Here is a 21,398-nt window from a genome sequence, read left to right on the forward strand (position 1 = left end):
ACTGAAATAAACTCCCATTAACAAAATGTGAGAGGTTCCATCTATTTCTTCAAACCTTTGACAATTACAATTCTCATCTATCTTCGAAATGTTGGTTTCCTTCAACATCTATTCTTGGTTATTTTTTCCTTCTTATTCTTCCTACTTTCCCTGGATAATTCACTTCCTGGAATATCATTTCCACCTATAGGTGCTGTAGGCGTCTATATGGGCAAAACCAAAATGCTCAAGATGTGTCCTGTGGACCTTCATACATTGACTACATCTAAGGTAGACCCACTGGAGAAGATGGATATGACTTCAGGAGAGGTCGTCTCATACAAATATTAGTTGAGAAAAATGCTAACTTACAAGGAACATGACTGCTAAATTAAAGTATTTGAAAGATTGTTATATGGAAGATGAAATATCATTTTGTATTATATGGAAATAGTAGAGTTTCATATAAGGAGAAATGTTTAAAGTTGTTAAAATTAGGACATGGTCACTTAATATAAAGTTCAGAAATGTTGAATTAATTTCTTCAGCTCCTATTTATTTCACATGTTAAAATGAAAGATTTTAATCAGATGATCTCTGAAGAATTTTCCAGCTCTAAAATCTGTGATCTTTAAAGTGAAATTTTAGAGTATGCTTTAAAATATAAATTTCTTGTTAACTTTGCTTAGTATTTAAATACCTTGAAGTTTTTAAGTTTTCTGACTGACAAGGAAAGTTTGTTAGTTTTAAATTTGAAAAGGAATTCTAATTCTGTATAAATGAAGTAGTTAGAAATGTCCTAAAAATTATTTAAAACCACAGAAACTTATTTTATACCTTTCTTGAGGAAATTTTAAGTAGAGTAATATAACATTATATACCTGATTATACAATTAGTTGCTTGACCTGAACTTTTGAAAAGTTTTATAAGGAAGTATAAGGTGCTAAGAGAGTATACGCTGGCAGTTCTGTGTGATGAAACTAGGCAGGTTTGATAGATCTGATTACATGGTAGCATAGGAGTTCCCAGAAGCAACAGCAGGGAAAGCCAGAGTAGGAGTACTCTGCAAGCCTTGTATCACATTTGCTTATGTACCAGAGGTCAAAATAAGTCACACAGCAAAGCCGAGATTCAAGGGCTTGGAGGAATAGATTTCACCTCAGATGGGAGAAACTGCTAAAATATTTGTGGCCACTAAAAAAAAAAATCTACCGTATTGTCTCTTACTTGTAAATATCTACACAGAAATGCCAGGTTTTTTCATCTTTGCTTTCCGATGTTTTGTTTTATTCCTTCAGTTCTGCAGTTGAAACCCACCAACTTTCTTCATGGAAATCTCCTCTTTGTCTTCTCAACAGCTCTTTGTTTTCCCAAGCAAGCCTCTTTGTCGTTAATTACCATAATTCCCAGAATGAGCCACTTTCTACATGTCCACATGTCTTTTGGATTAACACAATACAAAACTAAATCTGGAATATTTTACAGTTTTCCATTTTTGCTCATTTCCTAAGCTGTTTCCCTAGAGCAAAGTGGCAGGGCTGTTCAGAAATCGTGAATTAATTAAAATGGGGAGTACCACCACCTTCTCTTTTGCATTCATTTTTTAAAGTATCTCAGAACATATGTTGATCTATTTTCTCTCTCTTCCTTGCAAAATAAAACAGCAAACATAAATATTTTAAGATAATAGTAAAATTGATGGGGCGTCTGGGTGGCTGAGTCAGTTGAGCGACCGACTCTTGATTTCGGCTCAGGCCATGATCTCAGGGTCATGAGATCGAGCCCCAAGTCAGGCTTGTGCTGAACACTGAGCACTGAGCATAGACCGAGCCTGCTTAAGATTTCATCTTCCCTCTCCCTTTGCTGCATCCTTCCCCCCTTCTTGTTCGCACGCACTCTCTCTAAAAAAATAAATAAATAAACGAAGTAATAGTCAAATTACAAGCTTTTGTGATCATAAAAGTATTCTGTCCTACCTTATTTTTTCCCCTGCCTTAGCGTGTACCTCACATTATCCCCCCAAATTGCTCCTCTGCTTTTTGCACACATTATCCCACTCCTCTGCTAATGTAAAACCTACTTATTGTTTTAGACTCAAGTCAAGCTCTACCTTCTCCATGAAACTTTCCTTGATTGTTCACATCATGATTGATTTCACTGTAATAGAAATTCCTACAGCATTTAATGGCTGGCACCACATTGGTATTGTTTACTGCTTATTATTTGTATTCTAATTTGTATATTTGCTGCTGTTTTCTTTGTTGGCCTTGAGTCCTCAACAATTGGATAGTTAATCTTTTAAGTGCAGGGATCATGTCCTGTAAGCATTCCTTATTATCCCGTTTTTTGATTGATTTAAATTCTAGCCTCTCTGAGCACTGTAAACATCCAATATCAAGCTGTTTTACAACCTAACAGCACTGGGCATTCTCCTGGCTTTTTTTTTTTTTTCTTAGAAAATACATATTATTAGGATTCATTCATTTATTCGAGAAATGCTGAAGCTTACATGTTGAGGCTTTTCATGTTCCAAGATGAAAAATAACACTGCTATCTCAAGAGACAAAGTAATTTAGTTGCTATATTTTGCTCAAGACAGTGTTATAAATTTATAAAAAGAAGTTTTTTTGTTGTTTTTTTTAAATGTCACAGTAGTAAACTAGTGAATCTCAGAGTATGGCTTTTTTGATGAGTAGCATTAGCACTTGCAAGATTTCAATTTTTTTTTTGATAGAATAGTTACAATCATGTGACCCTTTATTTTGTAATGATTACAAATATAGCGCTGAGGTGCCGTGACTGTGACCAGTGCTGGTTTGACACTCTTTTTTCTTTCAGTGAAGCAGTCCAAGAAACAACAGTGCAATAGCCTATACACACACACTCACACCTCTTGGTCTCTTTCTTTCTATTGCCCTCCCTCAGCAAAGAATTTCTGTTGGAATTAGAATTCTTTGATATATTATGATAAATGATGGCTTGTTGTGTTTCCTGACTCTAATGTTAGAGTCTCCATGGAATTAAAGATCACATGCTTATTCAGCTTAATATACTTGACCTTTTCCCATGATTGACATATCTAAATGGCTGTAGCAACTCAGTAATTATGCACCAGCTGTGTTATATTCATTTCACGGAAACAAAACAAAACAAACCCACAGTTCTCTTCAAGAGTAGGTAGCTTGGCCCCTTCCCTCCTAGGTAAATAAAGAATAGCTTAATAGTATTATTATTAATTATAGCAGGAGTCCTTTCCATCCCCAAATACACATATAATCTCACTGCATTTGGTAAACACTCAGAATGCTATCACCACAGCCACATTGAGTTGTTTCAGTACTTGTACCTCTTACATAATGAAAATACCTGCAATAATTCTGTATCTGCTTAGCAAGATTGTATCCACACAATTTAAGTGTCAAAAATCCAGGATTTGTTAACAAAATTTTACTCAGAAAGCAATGTTACCTTTAATGAACCTTTGTTTTTCTAATGGGGAAACTGTATTTTCTCTCAGGTGACATAAAAGTAAATTCTGAATAAATGCTAGTGTTCTGTGCTTATCTCAAAAAAATCTTTTAATAGCATTGTCCCATTCTTACTAATATTTTTGAAATATACTTGTATCTAAATGATTTTGCATTTTTATTAATTTTGGGGTTTTGACATGATATGAAATTAATTATTGACTATTTTGATTAATTAAGAAATGTTCATTTGAGGAGATTCCCTCCTTTAACTAAATTTTTGGACTTTGTCTATCATAAAATAAAATTGTTCCCTATATAATCTTAAAAATAGTTTAGGTTTAATAATATTCAAGTGATTTTTGAACAATGACATTTATCATTAAGTTATTTGAATTCTTTGTCTTAAGTGATGTCTACTAGGATGGAATATTTAATTTTGGATATGATGTTTTTGGAAAAATTTATGGAAATGTTAATCTAGAAATTTTATTTGTATACTGTTTTCCACAGGATCTAATGTGATTCTCTTGTTGCTTAAGCCAGGGTTATTATAGTTGGGATTAGGAAAGCTGGCAATATAGAAGGAAACAGGAAGATAATGAGATAGGACAAGAAAATTTTATTCTGTCTTCTTGTTCCTTTGAGCCACTGAGGGGTGAGCAGTATGAAGGGGAAAGGGAACTAGCAAGTATGAGTGTCTGCTATGTAATAGGTCTCATATTTAATATTTTATATCTATTCTATTCTCATATAATCTTTGTAGAGTGTCTTAAATTCATTGAGGTTTTTAATATCTACATTTATTAATTTGTTCTAAAACCAAACATGAGGTGGTTTCTGGATTGGAGGCTGATTCTTTCTACTTATAGCAATAACCACATTAGTTCTCCATGCCCCCTTCCTCCCCTTTAAGGTGATGTGATGAGAACCAGATGTTTATATGCACAGGAGGGGAGCCCTAAAGTTATGAATCTGGGAGTTTATATAGGAATTTCTCTACAGCTGCCTTTCCCGCTCCTGAGAGAGAGAGAGAGAGAGAGAGAGAGAGAGAAATCTTATCTACCTTATATAATCAAATCTCAAGGTAGAAGAGAAGACATTCCCTAATTTAAACCCTTTGGAATATAAACCAGTAGGTATGGGGATTTATTATTTTTTGCAATGTAAAGACATAAATCTGGAAGATAAATGTCTACATCTCTTTGAAAGTCTCTTTTAGTCAATCTTGAACTTCCAAAGCTTGTCCTTTAATCCAGAATCCAGTTTTCTTTGCTTTAGAAGTCTCTAACCATGCAGAAACAGGAAATATTTTCTCTGTGGTTTCATAGCCATAAATTGTGGCCTTTTCATTACGGTTGCTTTGAAATTTGTGGTCATACCCCTTTTTCCATTCTTAAGTTTTTTAGTGTGTTTAGTAGTCAATGCATTATTATGTCTGTTATCTATATATTTTACTTAAAAATATCATCTCTATTTATGCAAAAGATTTATATACTCAAAAATTTATTGAGCATTAAGAAGTATCAAGCACTGTTCTAGGTACTTTTGGGATACATTAGTGTCAAAAAACTTTGGAGGGAAACTAGAAAGTAAACACTAAATATAATAAGTTAATTACATGGTATGTAAGTGCTATAGAAAAAATAAAAATAGAAGAGTCTGAGAAGTATAAAGGGTCAGAAAGGGTAGGGTGTAATAATAAGTAGGTGTTTAGTGTAGGCTTCATCGAGAAGGTGAAATATGAGCAAAGTCTTGAAAGAAGTGAGGAATTTATCCAAGTAGGAAGAATATTTCAGGCAGTGAAAAAGACAGAGGCAAGTTCCCAGGGTGGCAGTGAGAACAGCAAGGAGTCCAGTGTGGCTGAAGTGAAGTGGGGTGAGGAGGAGATAGCAGGAGATCAGAGACCTAATAGAAGTGGGGTGTGCAGATCACAGAAGTCCTTCGAAAGCCCTAGAAAAATCTTGTCCTTTTCTCTAAGTAAAATAGGTAACATTAGAAGGATAAATGTATGACATGATCTAATCTGAATTTTAAGAGGAGTACACTGGCTATTGTGTTTGGTGCAGACCATGGGGCTAAAGGTAGACTCATGAAGGCCTGTCAGGAGACTGTTGCAGTCACCCAGGTTGGGTATGATGTGGCCCTGACCAGGGTGGTGAAGTAAAATGATAAGTGGACAAATTCTGGATATTTTGTAGGTTGCTCCAATAGGTTTCCTATTGGATTGGTTGTAGGCTTAAGAAAAAAAGAGGAGTCTACAATGACTTCAAGATATTTGTTCTGAGCAAGTAGAAAATTGTTTTGTCATCAACTGAGATGGACAAGATTGTGGGGGAGCACAATCTTATAAGACGGAGTTGGAATGGAGAAGACTAGGAGTTTAGTTGTTTTTTTTTTAATTTTATTTATTTATTTGACACAGAGAGAGACAGCCAGCAAGAGAGGGACCACAAGCAGAGGGAGTGGGAGAGGAAGAAGCAGGCTCCCAGCAGGGAGCCTGATGTGGGGCTCGATCCCAGGACCCTGGGATCATGCCCTGAGCTGAAGGCAGATGCTTAACGACTGAGCCACCCAGGCGCCCCAGGAGTTTAGTCTTGTACGTGTTGATCTTCAGCTGTATTTTAGACATGCAGTGGAGGTGTCAGGTGAGTGCTTGGATATGCCAGTTTGGAGTCTGGGAAAGAGGTTTGAGATGGAGACACAAAATTGGTGGCCTTAGGACAGATGTAAGTTTTGTGGGACCTGAAACTTATGCATTTTTGAGGGTTCTCTAGGGGAAAAAAATCAACATTTAAATATAAATTAGGTACAAAGGTGGATATTTATTTAGAATGAGAAAAATATCAACAAATATTTATTTGGAAAGTGATAAATAGCATAAAATTGTAACATTTGGAGAAATAGCATACTTTAAAAAATGAACTGACATAGCTCTGTAATAATTTTCCCTCTAAATTTTTGACCCCTAATGTCAAGGATTTTTAAATATCGTTTTCTGTTGAGGATATGGAAAACTAACTCTAACCTTATCATTATTCACTAATTTTTTTTTTTTTACTAATGTAGTCTAGAAAGGTTTCTTTCAACCTCACAACTTATTTATAATTTCACAAGAATTTTTGGAGTTGTCTTAAAATTAAGAAAACTTCTGTCAAGCTTCTTGTGTATATAACCTGTAAGATTTAGAGAAATTTCCTGAAGGTGAACTCCAGTTTTATACAATTGAAATTTTGCTTCTTTTCTACTACCCACATACTTCCAATGTGAGGCAGATTGTGATGCTCTGCATGTTGTGATACTTCAGCCCCGAACCTTGGTGTCACAATGTCAGGTGAATTTAGCACAGTGAGTATTCCTGGAAGCTATTCCAATTCCAGGATAGCTAACAGTAACTTACTCATATATGGACGTGCCTGCAAATCACGTAACTATAGTCCATTAAATCCAAGCTAAATGTATCTACACCTCTGTTTCCTCTTAGTTTCTCAACATGTCCACAGACACTCAAGTGCCTCCCATCATGAAGGTATTTTACATTAATAAATTTTTACAAAATGTATAACCATAAGAACATGGTGTTTGTCCTCTCCCCCTGAAATGTAATCTACTATGAGCTATGAGTCTTGATTTTTTTTTTAATTAAAAGACTTTATTTTTTAGAGCTGTTTTAGGTTTGCAGAGATAGCGCAGAAAGTACAGAAAGTTCCCATGTACCCCTCTCCTCCCTGCACACAGTTTCCCCTATTACTAACATTTTTATTAGTGAAATACGTTTGTTACAATTGATGAACCAGTATTAGAAGATAATTTTTAACTGCATTTCATAGTTTACATTAGGGTTCACTCTTTGTTTTTTTTTTATATTTCTATGGGTTTTGACAAATGTGTAATATTACATATCCACCATTGCAGTATCATACAAGATAGTGTCACTTCTCTAAAAATGCCCTGTGCTTTACTTAAACATCCTTACCACCTATCCCTGAACCCCTGGAAACATTTGGTAGTTTTACTGTCTCTATAGCTTCACCTTTTCCAGAATTTCATATAGTTGGAATCCTGCAGCACATAGGTTTTTCACTGACTTCTTCAATTAGCAATATGAATTTAAGGTTTCTCCATGTCTTTTCATAGTCAATAGCTCATTTCTTTTTTATTGTTTAATAATACGCCATTGTATGGTCATACCACACTTTGTTTATTCATTTACAGGACATCTTAGTTGTTTCCCATTTTTTGACAATTATTAATAAAGCTGCAATAAACATTCGTATGCAGGTTTTTATGTGGACATTAGCTTTCAACTCATTGGGACAAATACCTAATGAGTGAATTCAGTATTTAATTAAAATCTAAACACAGGTCTTACACCTTTCACAAAAATTAACTCAAAATGGATCATAGACCTAAATGTAAAACAGGAACTTGTGCAACTTACAGAAAATAACACAGGAGAAAATCTAGGTGACTTTGAGTCTGATGATGACTTTTAAGATACAACATCAAAAACACAGTTGATGACAGAAAAATTGATAAATTGAACTTCTTTAAAATTAGAAAATATACTCTATGAAAGACTGTTACAAGAATGAAAAGACAAGCTAAAGAGAAAATTCTTGCTAAAGACATATCCGATAAAGGACTTATATCCAAAATATACAAAGAACCCTTAAAACTGAACAATAAGGAAGCAAAAATCCGATTACAAAACAGGAAAAAATCTGAACAGACACCCCACCAAAGAAGAAATACAGATAGTAAATAAGCATATAAAAAGATGCTCAATATTGTGTGTCATTAGGGAATTGCAAATTAAAAGTGAGATATCACTACACACCCATTAGAATAGCTAAAATCCAAAACACTAACAACATCAAATGTTGGCAAGATTATGGAGCAACAGGAACTTTCATTCATTGCTGGTTGGAATGCAAATGGTACAGCCACTTTGGAAGACAGTCTGGCAGTTTCTCATATAGGTAAACATAAGCTTACCATGTGATCCAGCAATTCAATCATAGTTATTTACCCAAGTGAGTTTTGATATTTTAACCAGCCTTACAAGATTCTGCCTCAGGAAACTTTCAGTTTGATCTTCCGTGCATTTAATGTCCTCAAGACATCAGTTAGCTGTGTGTCTTGGCATCCTTTTATCTGATTATGCTTGGATGTGGTTTCAGATGGTTTATTTTAGCCTTGACTTGGCAACTTTTTAGGATGTTACTTTTGGCACATGCCCATCAAATCTACATTTCATAAACAAAGACAATATTCACTATCCCAGCCAGGCCCTCTGGACTTGGACCTAAGGTGCCTGGTGCCCCTTATCTTTGTCCATCTGGAGAATGGTTATCTTAATCAGTGGTTATTAGAAACCTTTGCAATCTTAAGATTTAGTTCAAGTACCACCCTCTGTAAAGCCTTTATTTTCAAGTCTAAGAAATATTCATTGCCTAAACTTCCTCAGTTTTACTCATTTTCTCATTCACTAAAGTTGCTTTTCTGAAGGTAACAGATAAACACTAATTTACAACTGTAATGGCTAATTTTTAGTCTGAATCTTGTTTGACTCCTTTGTAGCATATGAATTGTAACTGTCCCCTTCTTGAAGCTCTCCCTCTTTGGTTTCTTTAATTTTTTAAAATTTGAAATGAAACATATGTACTAAAAGTTACAGAAAGCTTATGTATAAATTTTAAATATTATTGAAGCAAAAACTTGTATCAAGAAACAGAACATTTCTAACACGCCAGAAGCTCCTCATGTGCCTCTGCCCAGTCACAGCTCCTATTCACCTTTATGCCAGAAATAACACGTTTTCTGACTGTTGTATTGATCTTTTCCTGTGTATGCATCTCTGAACAATGTATTTTAGTTTTCCTATTTTTAAAGCCTTATAAAAGAAATTCTATAATATATATATATTTTTTGCTGGATTTGTGTTTATGAGATTCATGTATGTTGTTATGCGTATCTATGATTTGTTCATTATTGTTGTATATATCCCATTGTGTGAGTATCTCCTACTTTATACATTCTGTTAATGGATTTTTGGATTGTTTCCAGCCCTTTGTCTTTATAAGCAGTGCAGCTGTAGAGATTCTTAAACATGTCTCTTATATTTTTAAACATCTTCATGCAGTTCTCTAAGGTCAAAGGAAATTGCTGGGTTATAAAGTATGCATATTTTCAATTTCAATAAAGAATGTTATACTGTTTCAAAGTAGTTTTGTATAATACTACTGGTACTATATGAGAAACTGGTCTGCACGACACCAAGACATAGAATTGTCAACCATTTCAATTTTTGCCAAGATGGTGGGAGTATAGAGATATCTCTTTATGGTTTGAATTTCCATCCCTGAGAACTAGTGGAGTTGAGCACCTTTTCCCACATTTATTAGCAATTTGTATTTTCCTTTTTATTAAGTGCCTATTTAAGTTTTTTGTCTATGTTCCCATTGGGTTTTCATCTTTTTCTTAGGATTTGTAGGATTTCTTTTTATATCTTTCTTATTAGTCCTTTATCAGTTATATGTGTTAGAAATATACTTTTATGCCTCGTGGCCCTCCCAACTCTTATAATGAAGAGAAGTTCCTGACTTAAATGTAATGTAACTTATTAATCATTTCTTTTATGATTAGTGTTCTTTAAGGAATTGTTCCCTAACTTGGCATTAAGAAGACAGTGTGCAGACACAATAGAGGTAAAGAGCGGGTGTCTAATCTCCCACATTTAATTGAAAGTCTGTGACTTCCTTCTTCTTTTAACTTTTAAGCATTTAATTTTTTTCTGACTCTTAAATGCTAGTGTCACACAAGGATCCATCTGAGTTCTCTTTCTTGCTGCACACATTCCCTCTGATTAACAACCTTCAACATATTAGAAAGTAACAATGTAATGATTATCTAAGTAATTTGAAATTAGGAAAATTTAAGATACCAAATTTGTGAATTATTTTAAGTATACAACTTTGTGGTATATCTTGATATTTCATAAGGTAAATTCTCCCTCCTTAAACTTCATCAGGATGTTATTGGTTATTTCTCTTGTGGTTTTTCCTTATAAATTTTAGATTATTTGTTCTAGTTATGTTGAAACAATAATGTCAGAAATTTGTGATTGTATTGAATGCATAGATTAACGTATGTCTGTTTTGGGGTTCATGTCTTCTCTTCATTTATTCTGATATGTTTGTTCAGGGAAGGGATACCCAGGGCAATATATCACACTTGTGAGTTCCACTTTTTACATAAGTCGGGGGGAGGGGGCAAAGACCTGCTGATTTATAAAAATAAAATAATATCTTGTTTATGTTTGTATTCTTGATACCTAGCACAATACCACTCGATAAAATGTTTGTTATTTCGGTAAACATTTGTTAGGCATCTACTGTTTGCCAGGCAGTGTGTCAGATGCTAAAGATACAAATTGACTAACATTAAGTCCTTCTCAGAGAAGATTTATAAGAAGAAAACTACTTTTAGGTAAATAAATACAATCAAGAGTTACTAAGTATTTAGAGGGTCCTTAAGGAAGAAAGTGGTCAACTGTATTTAGAGTGAGCGTGTATAGAAAATTTTATAGGTGGCATAATCCTTGAACTGAGAGTTGAAAGGTGAGTAGGTATTCATCAGATAGGAGAGACATAGACATTTCCTATAGTTGGAAGAAGAAGAATAGTATTCAGTACAAACAGAGACTTGAGAACATCTGGACAAGGGATGAAGGGGCTCACACTGGCTTATAGTATTTGAGGCAGAGTGTATTTAGAAGCCTGGCCAGAGATATAGGCAGATGTCGGATATTATTTGGCCTTAAAGAGCACTAAAAACTTTATTGTATAGGCAACAGAGAATAATCAATGAGTTTAAAGCAGGGAAGTAATGTAATCAGACTTGCATTTTTTTGGGAAAAAAAAAAAGCCGTCAGCAATTCAGGATGGATAAAAGGTGGGACAAGAGTGTAGCTAGGAAAGAAAAAAAAAAAAGCAGGAAAAAGAATGTTCTAATAGTCCTGGTAGAAAATGATCAGAGTCTAACTAAGATAGTAGCACTAGGGATACTGAAGAGGGAATGGATTCTAGAGATATAAAGGAGGACCTGGTGATAAATTAGATGGACTTTGAGATGATTGGATAGATGGCACACTTATTAAGATAGATGATAGATGGCTGATACTTGGGAGACAGAGAAAAGAATGAGTCCATGGACATGTTGAGTTTGACATATCTGTGGGAAGGATATGCAAGTAATATGTTTAATAGGTGGATGGATACATAAGCCTGCAGTCCAGGAGAGCAATTTGGCATCAAATATTAGGTCCCAGAGCCTGTAATAAATATGTATCCGCTGATCAAAAGGTCAAAGATAGAGCCTGCGGATCTCCAACCTTGAGTGGGTAAATAGAAGAAGAACTGGCAAAGGAAACTAATATGAGCAAAACAAAGGAGAAGAAGGAGGAGTACCAAAAGAAAGTGGTCATAGAGAAGGGAGTGGTCAAGTATCAAGTGCCACAGATAGAAATAATAGAACCAAAAAAATTCCATGGGATTTGGCATTACTGTGGACATTGGTGAAATCTGTTTTATGAGACAGTGATTGTTCCACATACTTAAATGTGAAGGGAAGGGAAATGGTGAGATAACACATTGAGGGAGGGAGAAAATAGAATAAATTTTCTTAATGAGAAGAGTATAATTATAAACTTTGAGGAGTAGACACAGAGAGATTAAGACAATAAATTAATGGTGATTATAAGATATATAACCAAACAATTAGTATTGTAAATGTTTGTGATAGATCTGTGGTATATTTCAATAGGTCTAAGTGCCAAAACACATGCCAAGTCGCAAGCTTTACATACCATAAACATTAAAAAATGGTTTGCTAGATTGAATTGAATTGAGTTCCATTGATAAGTAAATCATCATCTTCTGTGCTTTGGAATAATTCAGAGTTTAATTTATGCATTTGCTTCTGATGAAGGTCATCGGACACTATTTATTGGAGTTCATGTGCCCCTGGGAGGAAGAAAAAGCCATCGACGTCACAGGCATCGTGGTCATAAACACAGAAAGAGAGAGAGAGAAAGAGATTCGGGATTAGAGGATGGGAGGGAGTCACCTTCCTTTGGTAAGAATCTTTCTTGTTGTTTTTTATTAAATTTACAATGGTAATAACATTATACTTGCTTAAATCCATAATTAGCAGTCATACCTCATACTAATAAAATTGTTCATACTTTACGAGAGACATCGGTTGGTCAGATGGGGAGAAGTGAGAGAGAAAAACCTTGATCTTTATTTTTCTTGGGTTGGGCTTTGTAAAGGTAAGAATTGGCTTAGATTTGTGATTGAGGAAATACACATAAGTTGTAAAACTTAGTTGTATAAACTCTCTCTCTCTTTTTTTTTTTTAAGATTCTATTTATTTATTTGACAGAGACAGTGAGAGAGGGAACACAAGCAAGGGGAGTGGGAAAGGGAGAAACAGGCTTCTCGCCAAGCAGGGAGCCTGATGCAGGGCTGGATCCCAGGACCCTGGGATCATGACCTGAGTCGAAGGCAGATGCTTAACAGCTGAGCCACCCAGGAACCCCAGTTGTATAAACTCTTGATAATACATACAAATAATAGTCTTTGCTCTACGTAGTTAAAAACCCTGGGGAGGGGGCGCCTGGGTGGCTCAGTCGTTAAGCGTCTTCCTTCGGCTCAGGACGTGATCCTGGAGTTCTGGGATCCAGCCCCACATTAGACTTTTCCACTGGGAGCCTGCTTCTTCCTCTCCCACTCCCCCTGCTGTGTTCCCTCTTTCCCTGGCTGTCTCTCTCTCTCTGTCAAATAAATAAAATAAAATCTTAAAAAAACCAAACAAACCCGGGGCGGGGGGAATGCCTATATTAAGTTCCCATATACTATTGCTGATACTGGCCAAATTTCCCTCTTAGAACATGGACATTCTACTATTTTAAATGTTCTTCATCTGGAAATAGATAAAGAATATCAAAATATAGTGATATGGTAGTTGTTAACAATTTCTAAGTGCTATGAGAGCCTGTGTGCATGATATAACCAAGAACCTGGCTTTGCATTTCTTGACATTCCCATCTCCTATGACCTTCTCCTTCACTGCACCTAGCTCACCCACTCATCTGGAATTACTCTGCCTCTGAGGTCATCAGTACATTCACTTTGCTTTCTGACCATGCATCTCTCCTGCTTGCCTGCCTGTGCAAATGCTTGACATCTCCACTTTTTTTTCTGTCCATGCTATCGTCTTTCTTTATTTTCTTATCCTATTCTGATTTCGTAGCCTATAATTTTAGTAATACTTTTGCTAATATTCTAAATAGCATAGGTTCCCTGTTTTAATTTTATTCATACCTTCACTCCCACTTAACCGTACTCATGTTGGGATCCCTCTGTGTTCCTGCTTTCTCAATGTGGCCCCAATGAGCACGCTGTGCTGGATGTAATCATTCAACAGGGCAGATTGTAACTATTTAAGTTCATGATGTAATTGACCTTCAACAGCGCCTATTCAGTTCTATTGCATTTCTTTGATTTTTAAACTAACTTTTTTTCAAACCTTTTCATCATTCTCCACCATCTCTTTTTTCACTATCATTTAGCAGATGCTTTCTACTTTGGAGGGAAAGTATGTCATCAGAATGAACTCATTCAGCTTCTGTCCTATTAAACATACCTATGTGCCTACATCTGCAACTTTCTCTTGATGCAATAAGGGAGTTTTCTTTTCAATTATGTTTATTTCCTGTTCCTTCCCACCTGGAAATGCACACAATTTATAATCTAGTTGACCTTTTCCTCTCAACTGGATTATTCTCACTATCTCTTAAACATGATTGAGTCTCTTGTCATTTTGAACAGTCCCTGACCTCTCGCAAACCCACAGTACCCCTTTAGTCATCCCCTTGTATTCAGATATGAAGTTAGTGGCATATCAAGTTTGAGGTATCAATTTTACTCTTAATATTCTATATATATTGCGTTATTCAATATCTGTTTTCAGTAAGTGTTACAGAGAAGTCTTTTGTGTTTTTTTTTCTTCGTTTTTTAAGGTTGTATCTTTTAAGCCTGAATGCTTATATAGACGTTTTTCTGGGTCCCTTTAATTAAGAGAATTGCTAAGACAGACCTACTGGTGGGTGTATTAAAAAGCCTTTCTAATGTGCATACACTGATATTTTTCCACTTACAACACATTTTTCTATTTTATGATTCTTTGTGAATATTAATTATCTGAATGTTGGGTTAGTGATATCTTTTCTTTGTCTTTTTCCTTTACAGTTTAAAGTTAGTTTCTCATATTATCCATTTGATTCTCCGCAATATCAGTTTTGCATTTTGCTATTTCTCTTTTTGGTTTTGATTTTTGTGGTTGCATTTTTAGTTTTCTGTAAGTTCTTTCTTATCTAATACTATTCCCGTTATATTTCTTTTTTTTTTTAATTTTGTTTATTTATTTGAGAGAGAGAGCGAGAGCGAGCGAGAGAGATTGAGAGAATGAGTGGGGGCGGGGGCAGAGGGAGAAGCCGACTCCCCGCTGAGCATGAGCGCATTGTGGGACTTGATCCCAGGGCCCTGGGATCATGACCTGAGTTGAAGGCAGATGCTTAACTGACTGAGCCACCCAGGCGCCCCTTTCTTTATATTTCTTCCTGTCCTTTCCTAATTAGTTTTTCTTGTTCTGCTTGATAGAGTCTCTGTTTTAATAGTCTATTGATGATTTCCAGCTATTTCTGGACATTTTCTTTCATTCCTGAAGTAGATAATTATCAGAGGTGTGATCTTCCTTTGGGCTATTGAGATTATTTTGATTCTCCATTGATTTGTACTATTTGTACAATTTCCCAATTATTTTTCTCAGAGAGGCACTACCATCAATATCTCCTTGTTTCAATCACTGTGTATAGTTAGGGCATTAAAATCCTCCAAATGCCATGTACTTCAGCCAGAGGTAGAATGACTATTGTCGGGACTGTGTAAAGAAAATACTCTTGGGTATCCTCATGTGTGTGATATAGGATGGTTGTCTCTGCATCAGTGGACAGAGAGTGGAGGTGTAAAAGTGTCCTCGACATTTTAAGGTCGGTTTTTTTTTTTTTTTCCCCATGAGGTGGAGTCTAGGAATGTAATAAAGAGACAATTAGGTAGATTTTTCTCATTCGGTCCTTCATCTGCTTATAGTTGGTCCAGATTCCCTCTTAGATTCTGAGAATGGATTACATATGTTGGACTTTAATCGTTACTTTGAATTTTCGTTATCTTCTAGTATTTGAGAAAATATGTTCATATCAACCTACAAATGCTTAGTAAACAAACATAAATAAACTTGTTCCATTTGCTTCGGACATCCCCTCCCCCCCCCCCCATTGCTGGATGCAGTGTGTCAGCTTTTCAGAACAGTGGTTCTCAACATTGACAACACCTAGGAGTTTTAAGACCATATTAATGACCAAGCTCCATACCAATCAGAATCTCTGGGGGGGAGGCTAAATGTAGGTATTTTTTTAAGTACCACTAGGTAATTCTAATATGCAGCCAAGCTTGAGATCCATTGTTCTAGAAACTTTGCTATTTAAAGTGTGGTCCGGGGTGCCTGGGTGGTTCAATCAGTTAAGCGTCTGACTCTTGATCTCAGCTCAGGTCTCGATCCCAGGATTGTGAGCCTGCATTGGGCTCCACACTGCACATGGAACCTACTTTAAATATTTTTAAAAATTAAAAAAAAAATAGCGTGGTCCATGAGCCAGCATTACTAGCATCACATTTCAGCTTGTTAGAAATGCAGGATCTCAGGCCCTACCCCAGACATTTCGAATCAGAATCTGTACTTCAATAATATACTTAGGTAACTTACATATACACTAAAACTTGATAAGTGAAGCTCTAGAACATTCCTTGTCAAACCCTGTTATACATTAGAATCATCTGAGGAGCTTTAAAAAATATTGATCCTTGGAGGCACCTGGGTGGCTCAGTCAGTTAAACGTATGGCTCTTAGTTTCAGCTTGGGTCATGATCTCGGGGTCACGAGATGGAGCTTCATATCGGGCACTGTGCTCAGCATTGAATCTGCTTGAGATTCTCTCCGTCTCCCTTCCCCTTCCCCTTTGCCCCTCCCTCCCACTTTCTCTCTCTCTCTCAGATAAATAAATAAATAAAATCTTTAAAAAATATTTATGCTGGACCCCACCCTCAAAGACTTTAATTAATATTGGGTATTTCCTTAGACAATGGTATTTTTTTTAAAGTATCCCAGGTGATTTAATATCCAGCTAGGATCAAGAACCATTGATCTTTTTTTTTTCTTTAAGATTTTATTTATTTATTTGACAGAGAGAGAGACAGCCAGAGAGAGAGGGAACACAGGCAGGGGGAGTGGGAGAGGAAGAAGCGGGCTCCCAGTGGAGAAGCCTGATATGGGGCTCGATCCCAGGACTCGGGGATCATGCCCTGAGCCGAAGGCAGACGCTTAATGACTGAGCCACCCGGGTGCCCCTATTAACTTTCTAAAAAAGAAATAACACCTGAAGCAAATATGCTATATAAATGTAATTTCTTTTTTCTCCTTCTTGAATATATATAGTCATGTATAAGATAAAGACTGCATATTAGTGTGAACAATAGCATTTAAAAACTGAGGCATCCTATTTTTTAAAAGACTTTATCTTTTAGAGCAGTTTTAGGTTTAGAACAAAGTTGAGAGGAACGTATAGAGATTTCTTATATACCTCCTGCCTCCACATATGCAGAGCTTCCCTCAGTATCGGCATCACCCACCAGAATGGTATATTTTTTTTTACCAAGGATGGGCCTACATGAACACATCATAATCACCCAAAGTTCAGTGGTTTACTTTAGGGCTCGCTCTTGGTGTTGTAAATTCTGTGGGTTTGGACAAATGTGTAATGGCATATATCATTGTTATAATATCATACAGAGTATTTTCAATGCCCTAAAAATCCTCTGTTCTCAGCCTATTCATTCCGCCTCACACCCCCTGCCAAACACTGAACATTTTACTCTTTCCCTGGTTTTCCTTTTTCCAGAATGTCATGTAGTTGGAATTATACACTCATGTAGTCTTTTCAGATTGGCTTATTTCACTTAAGAATATGCATTTGAGGTTCCTTCATGTCTTTTCCTATCTTGATAGATTATTTTTTCTTAGCTCTGAATTGCATTTCATTGTTTGAATGTACCACAGTTTATTTATCCTCACCTACTGAGCAACTTGGTGGTTTCTTCCCAGTTTGGGCACTTATGAATAGAGCTGCTAAAAACATCTGTGCACAGGTTTTCTGCAGACATAAGTTTCTAATTTCTTTGAGTAAATACTACGGAGTGTGATTGCTGGGTAATATGGTAAAAATGTATTTAGTTTTGTAAGAAACCACTTCTAAGTGCCAGTACCATTTTGCATTGCCACCAACAATGTATGAGAGTTCCTCTTGTTCCACACCGTTGCCAGCATTTGGTGTGGTCAGTATTTTGGCCATTTTAATAGGTGCACAATGGTATCTTGTTTTACTTTGCACTTCCCTGATGACATACGATGTGGAGAGTTTCTTCATAGGATTATTTGCAGTCTGTTTATCTTATTTAGTGAGGTGTCTATTAAGGTCTTTGGCTCATGTTTATTTGTTTATTCATTTGTTCATTTATTATATTCTTCTTTCTTTATTAAGTTTTTATTTTATTTCCAATACAGTTAATACACAGTGTGTTATATTAGTTTCAGGTGTACGATATAGTGATTGAACACTTCCATACATCAGCCGGTGCTCATCACAACAAGTGCACTCCTTCATCCCCATCACCTATTTCACCCATCCCACCACCCACCACCCCTCTGGTAACCATCAGTTTGTTCTCTATAGTTAAAAGTGTTTCTTGTTTTGTCCCTCTCTCGCTTTTTTCCTTTGCTCGTTTGTTTTGTTTCTTAAATTCCACATATGAATGAAATCATATGATATTTGTCTTTCTCTGACTTATGTAGCTTAACATTATACTCTCTACCTCCATCCATGTCATTGCAAATGGCAAGATTTCATTCTTTTTTATCAATGAATAACATTCCATTGCATATATATACCACTTCTTTATCCATTCACCTATCATTGGACACTTGGGCTTCTTCCATAATTTGGTATTATAAATAATGCTGCTATAAACATAGGGGTGCATGTACCCATTTGAATTAGTGTTCTTGTATTTTTTGAGTAAATACCCAGTAGTGCAATTGCTAGATCATAAGGTAGTTCTGTTATTAACTTTTGAGGAAACTCTGTACTGTTTTCCACAGTGGCTGCACCAGTTTGCATTCCCACCAACAGTGCAAGAAGATTCCTTTTTTCTCCACATCCTTGCCAGTACCTGTTTTTTCTTGTATTTTTTATTTTAGCCATTTTGACAGATGTGAGGTGATATCTCATTATAGTTTTGATTTGATTTGATCCTCCTGATGATGAGTGATGTTGAGCATCTTTCCATGTGTCCATTGGCCATCTGAATGTCTCTTCAGAGAAATGTCTGTTTGTGTCTTCTGTCTTTGGCCCATTTTTTAAATTGGGCTGTTTGTTTTCTTATTGTTGAGTTTTAAATGTTCTTTGTGTATTTTGGATCACAGCCCTTTATCAGATATGTCTTTTGCAAATACTTTCTCCTACTCTGTAGCTTGTATTCTTATTCTCTAGACATTATCTTTCACAGAGCAGAAATTTTTAATTTACTTTAATTTTTAAATAATTTTTAAGTAATTTTTAATTTTAATGAATTCCAGCTTATCAATTCTTTATTTCATAGATAGTGTCTTTGATGTTGTATCTAAAAAGGCACCACCATACTGAATATCATCTAGGTTTTCTCCTATGTTAAATTCTAGGAATTTTACAGATTTGTATTTTACATTTAGGAATATGATCCATTTTCAGTTATTTTTTATGAAGGGCATAAAGTCTGTGTATAGATTCATTTTTTTTTTTTTTTTGCATGTGGATATCCAGTTGTTCTAGCACCATTTGTTAAAAAGACTATCTTTGCTCCATTGTATTGCTTTGCTTCTTTATCAAAGATTAGTTGACTATATTTATGGGGTTTATTTCTGGAGTCTCTGTTCTATTGATCTATTTGTCTATTCTTTTACCAATATCACATTGTCTGGATTACTGTCACTTTATAGTAAGCATTGAAGTCAGGTAGTACCAGTTCTCTAACTGTTCTTCTTTTTCAGTATTATGTTGGCTATTCTGGATCATTTTCCTCTCCATTCAAACTCTAGAATCAGTTTGTTGATGTCCATAAAATAACTTTCTGGGATTTTAATTAGATTGCACAGAATCCCAATCACATTGGGAAGAACTGACATCTTCACAATATGAGTCACCCTATGCATGAACATACATGTACTGTTTTTTCAGCTCCTTCATTATTTGCACTGCATTTTAAGATTAATACCCCTGCCCTTTCAGCTAGGTTACTGTAAGACATACAAGAGAGAGTATATGAAAATAACTGACCTATAGAAGATATTAATAAATTAAAAATCTGTTTTGTCTTTTTTCTCTCTTTTTATAATCTCACCATAGTCAACTACTATTTCAATAAAACAGAGTTTAAAGGTTAATGACCCATTTCTGGGGGCGCCTGGGTGGCTCAGTCGTTAAGCGTCTGCCTTCGGCTCAGGGCGTGATCCCAGAGTCCTGGGATAGAGCCCCACATCAGGCTCCTACCCTGGGAGCCTGCTTCTTCTTCTCCCACTCCCCCTGCTGTGTTCCCTCTCTCGCTGGCTGTCTCTCTCTCTGTCAAATAAATAAATAAAATCTTTTAAAAAATGACCCATTTCTGAATATAAAAGAATTATGATCATTTGTAAGATTCTTTAACTGTTACATTGAATGAATATTCCTTGTGGGACTTAATCATAACTATCGTAACTATTTCTGTCTTACACCATCTCTTTGAATTTATTCAGTGGGTCTAATTGTTATCCTGCTCCCGAATGAGAACACTGGTAGGCTGCTCCCCAGCTTTTCTAGTCACTTTTAGGTAACTCAAAGTCCTCTAATCAGTAACTAAAATATTTAGTCTTGTGTAATAGTGAAAGTTTCAACTTGGCTTTAACCATAAGGCTTTTCCTCTTTTCTTGCCCAGGCCTGCTGCAGTTGAGGAAAGAGGATGTAGTTGTCTTTTTTTTCCCTCCTACCTTCAACTTCTTTTTCCAGATGCTCCATCATTGTCCTAACTCTGGTTTCTGATCCCGTCAGATTTGGAGCATAGGAAATGAAAAGAGCTAAAGGGGGTAGGGCAGGAAAGTTTTGATTTAACTAGTACTATTGCAAGCTGATATCACACTCTCTAGGCTTAATAAGAATTTGAATTTACTCATTCTTCCCTGGAGGGTCTCTCACCAGCACTCTCTTCTGCCTTATTATTTACTCCTCCTCATCCCCTCCTCCCCATAGGCATTCAGCTATAGTGACAGATTCTTTCTGCTGAGTCTTGTCTCTGCTGCTTGGCAGCCTCTTGGACAGGATCAAAGATAAGCCTACATTCCACATTCTTTTTCTCTCTGGGTCTCTGTCTGTCTCTCTCTCCTGTGGCCCATATATGATTCACAGAAAATACACATACTCTCACTGCCTTCATAAATACTAGAAGAGTATGTTACCTAAGCAGCAATCTCAGCCATCAGCAGCTGGGCAGACTTTGTGTTTCTCAGGCAGAAATCATACCCCAGTCCATTCCAGGAAGCATATCAAGCCCTTCTGATGCCCTTGGAGCTCTGCTTGCTTGACTTGAGGGAGGGGCAGACACCCCTCTTCCCTGCCTTTGTAGGGGAGCAAGGAGACTTGGGACTCACATTATAGCTTTCTCTGAAAAAATCTTGTCCAAAATATGTCTGTGTTTTCAACTTATGAC

At 36.1% G+C, this 21,398-nt stretch overlaps 1 protein-coding gene across 1 annotated transcript in view; it reads left to right on the plus strand.

Annotated features, from left to right (window-relative positions):
• The window catches only part of SLC4A10 (solute carrier family 4 member 10), a 287,806-nt gene that overhangs the window by 121,775 nt on the left and 144,633 nt on the right, over positions 1-21,398 (plus strand). The window contains exon 3 of the mRNA XM_057318172.1: positions 12,439-12,585. Within this exon, the coding sequence (XP_057174155.1) occupies positions 12,439-12,585 (147 nt within the window). The remainder of the gene's footprint in view (positions 1-12,438; positions 12,586-21,398) is intronic.

The sequence above is a fragment of the Ursus arctos genome, unplaced genomic scaffold, assembly GCF_023065955.2.
Source record: "Ursus arctos isolate Adak ecotype North America unplaced genomic scaffold, UrsArc2.0 scaffold_1, whole genome shotgun sequence".
NCBI classification, from domain to species: domain Eukaryota; kingdom Metazoa; phylum Chordata; class Mammalia; order Carnivora; family Ursidae; genus Ursus; species Ursus arctos.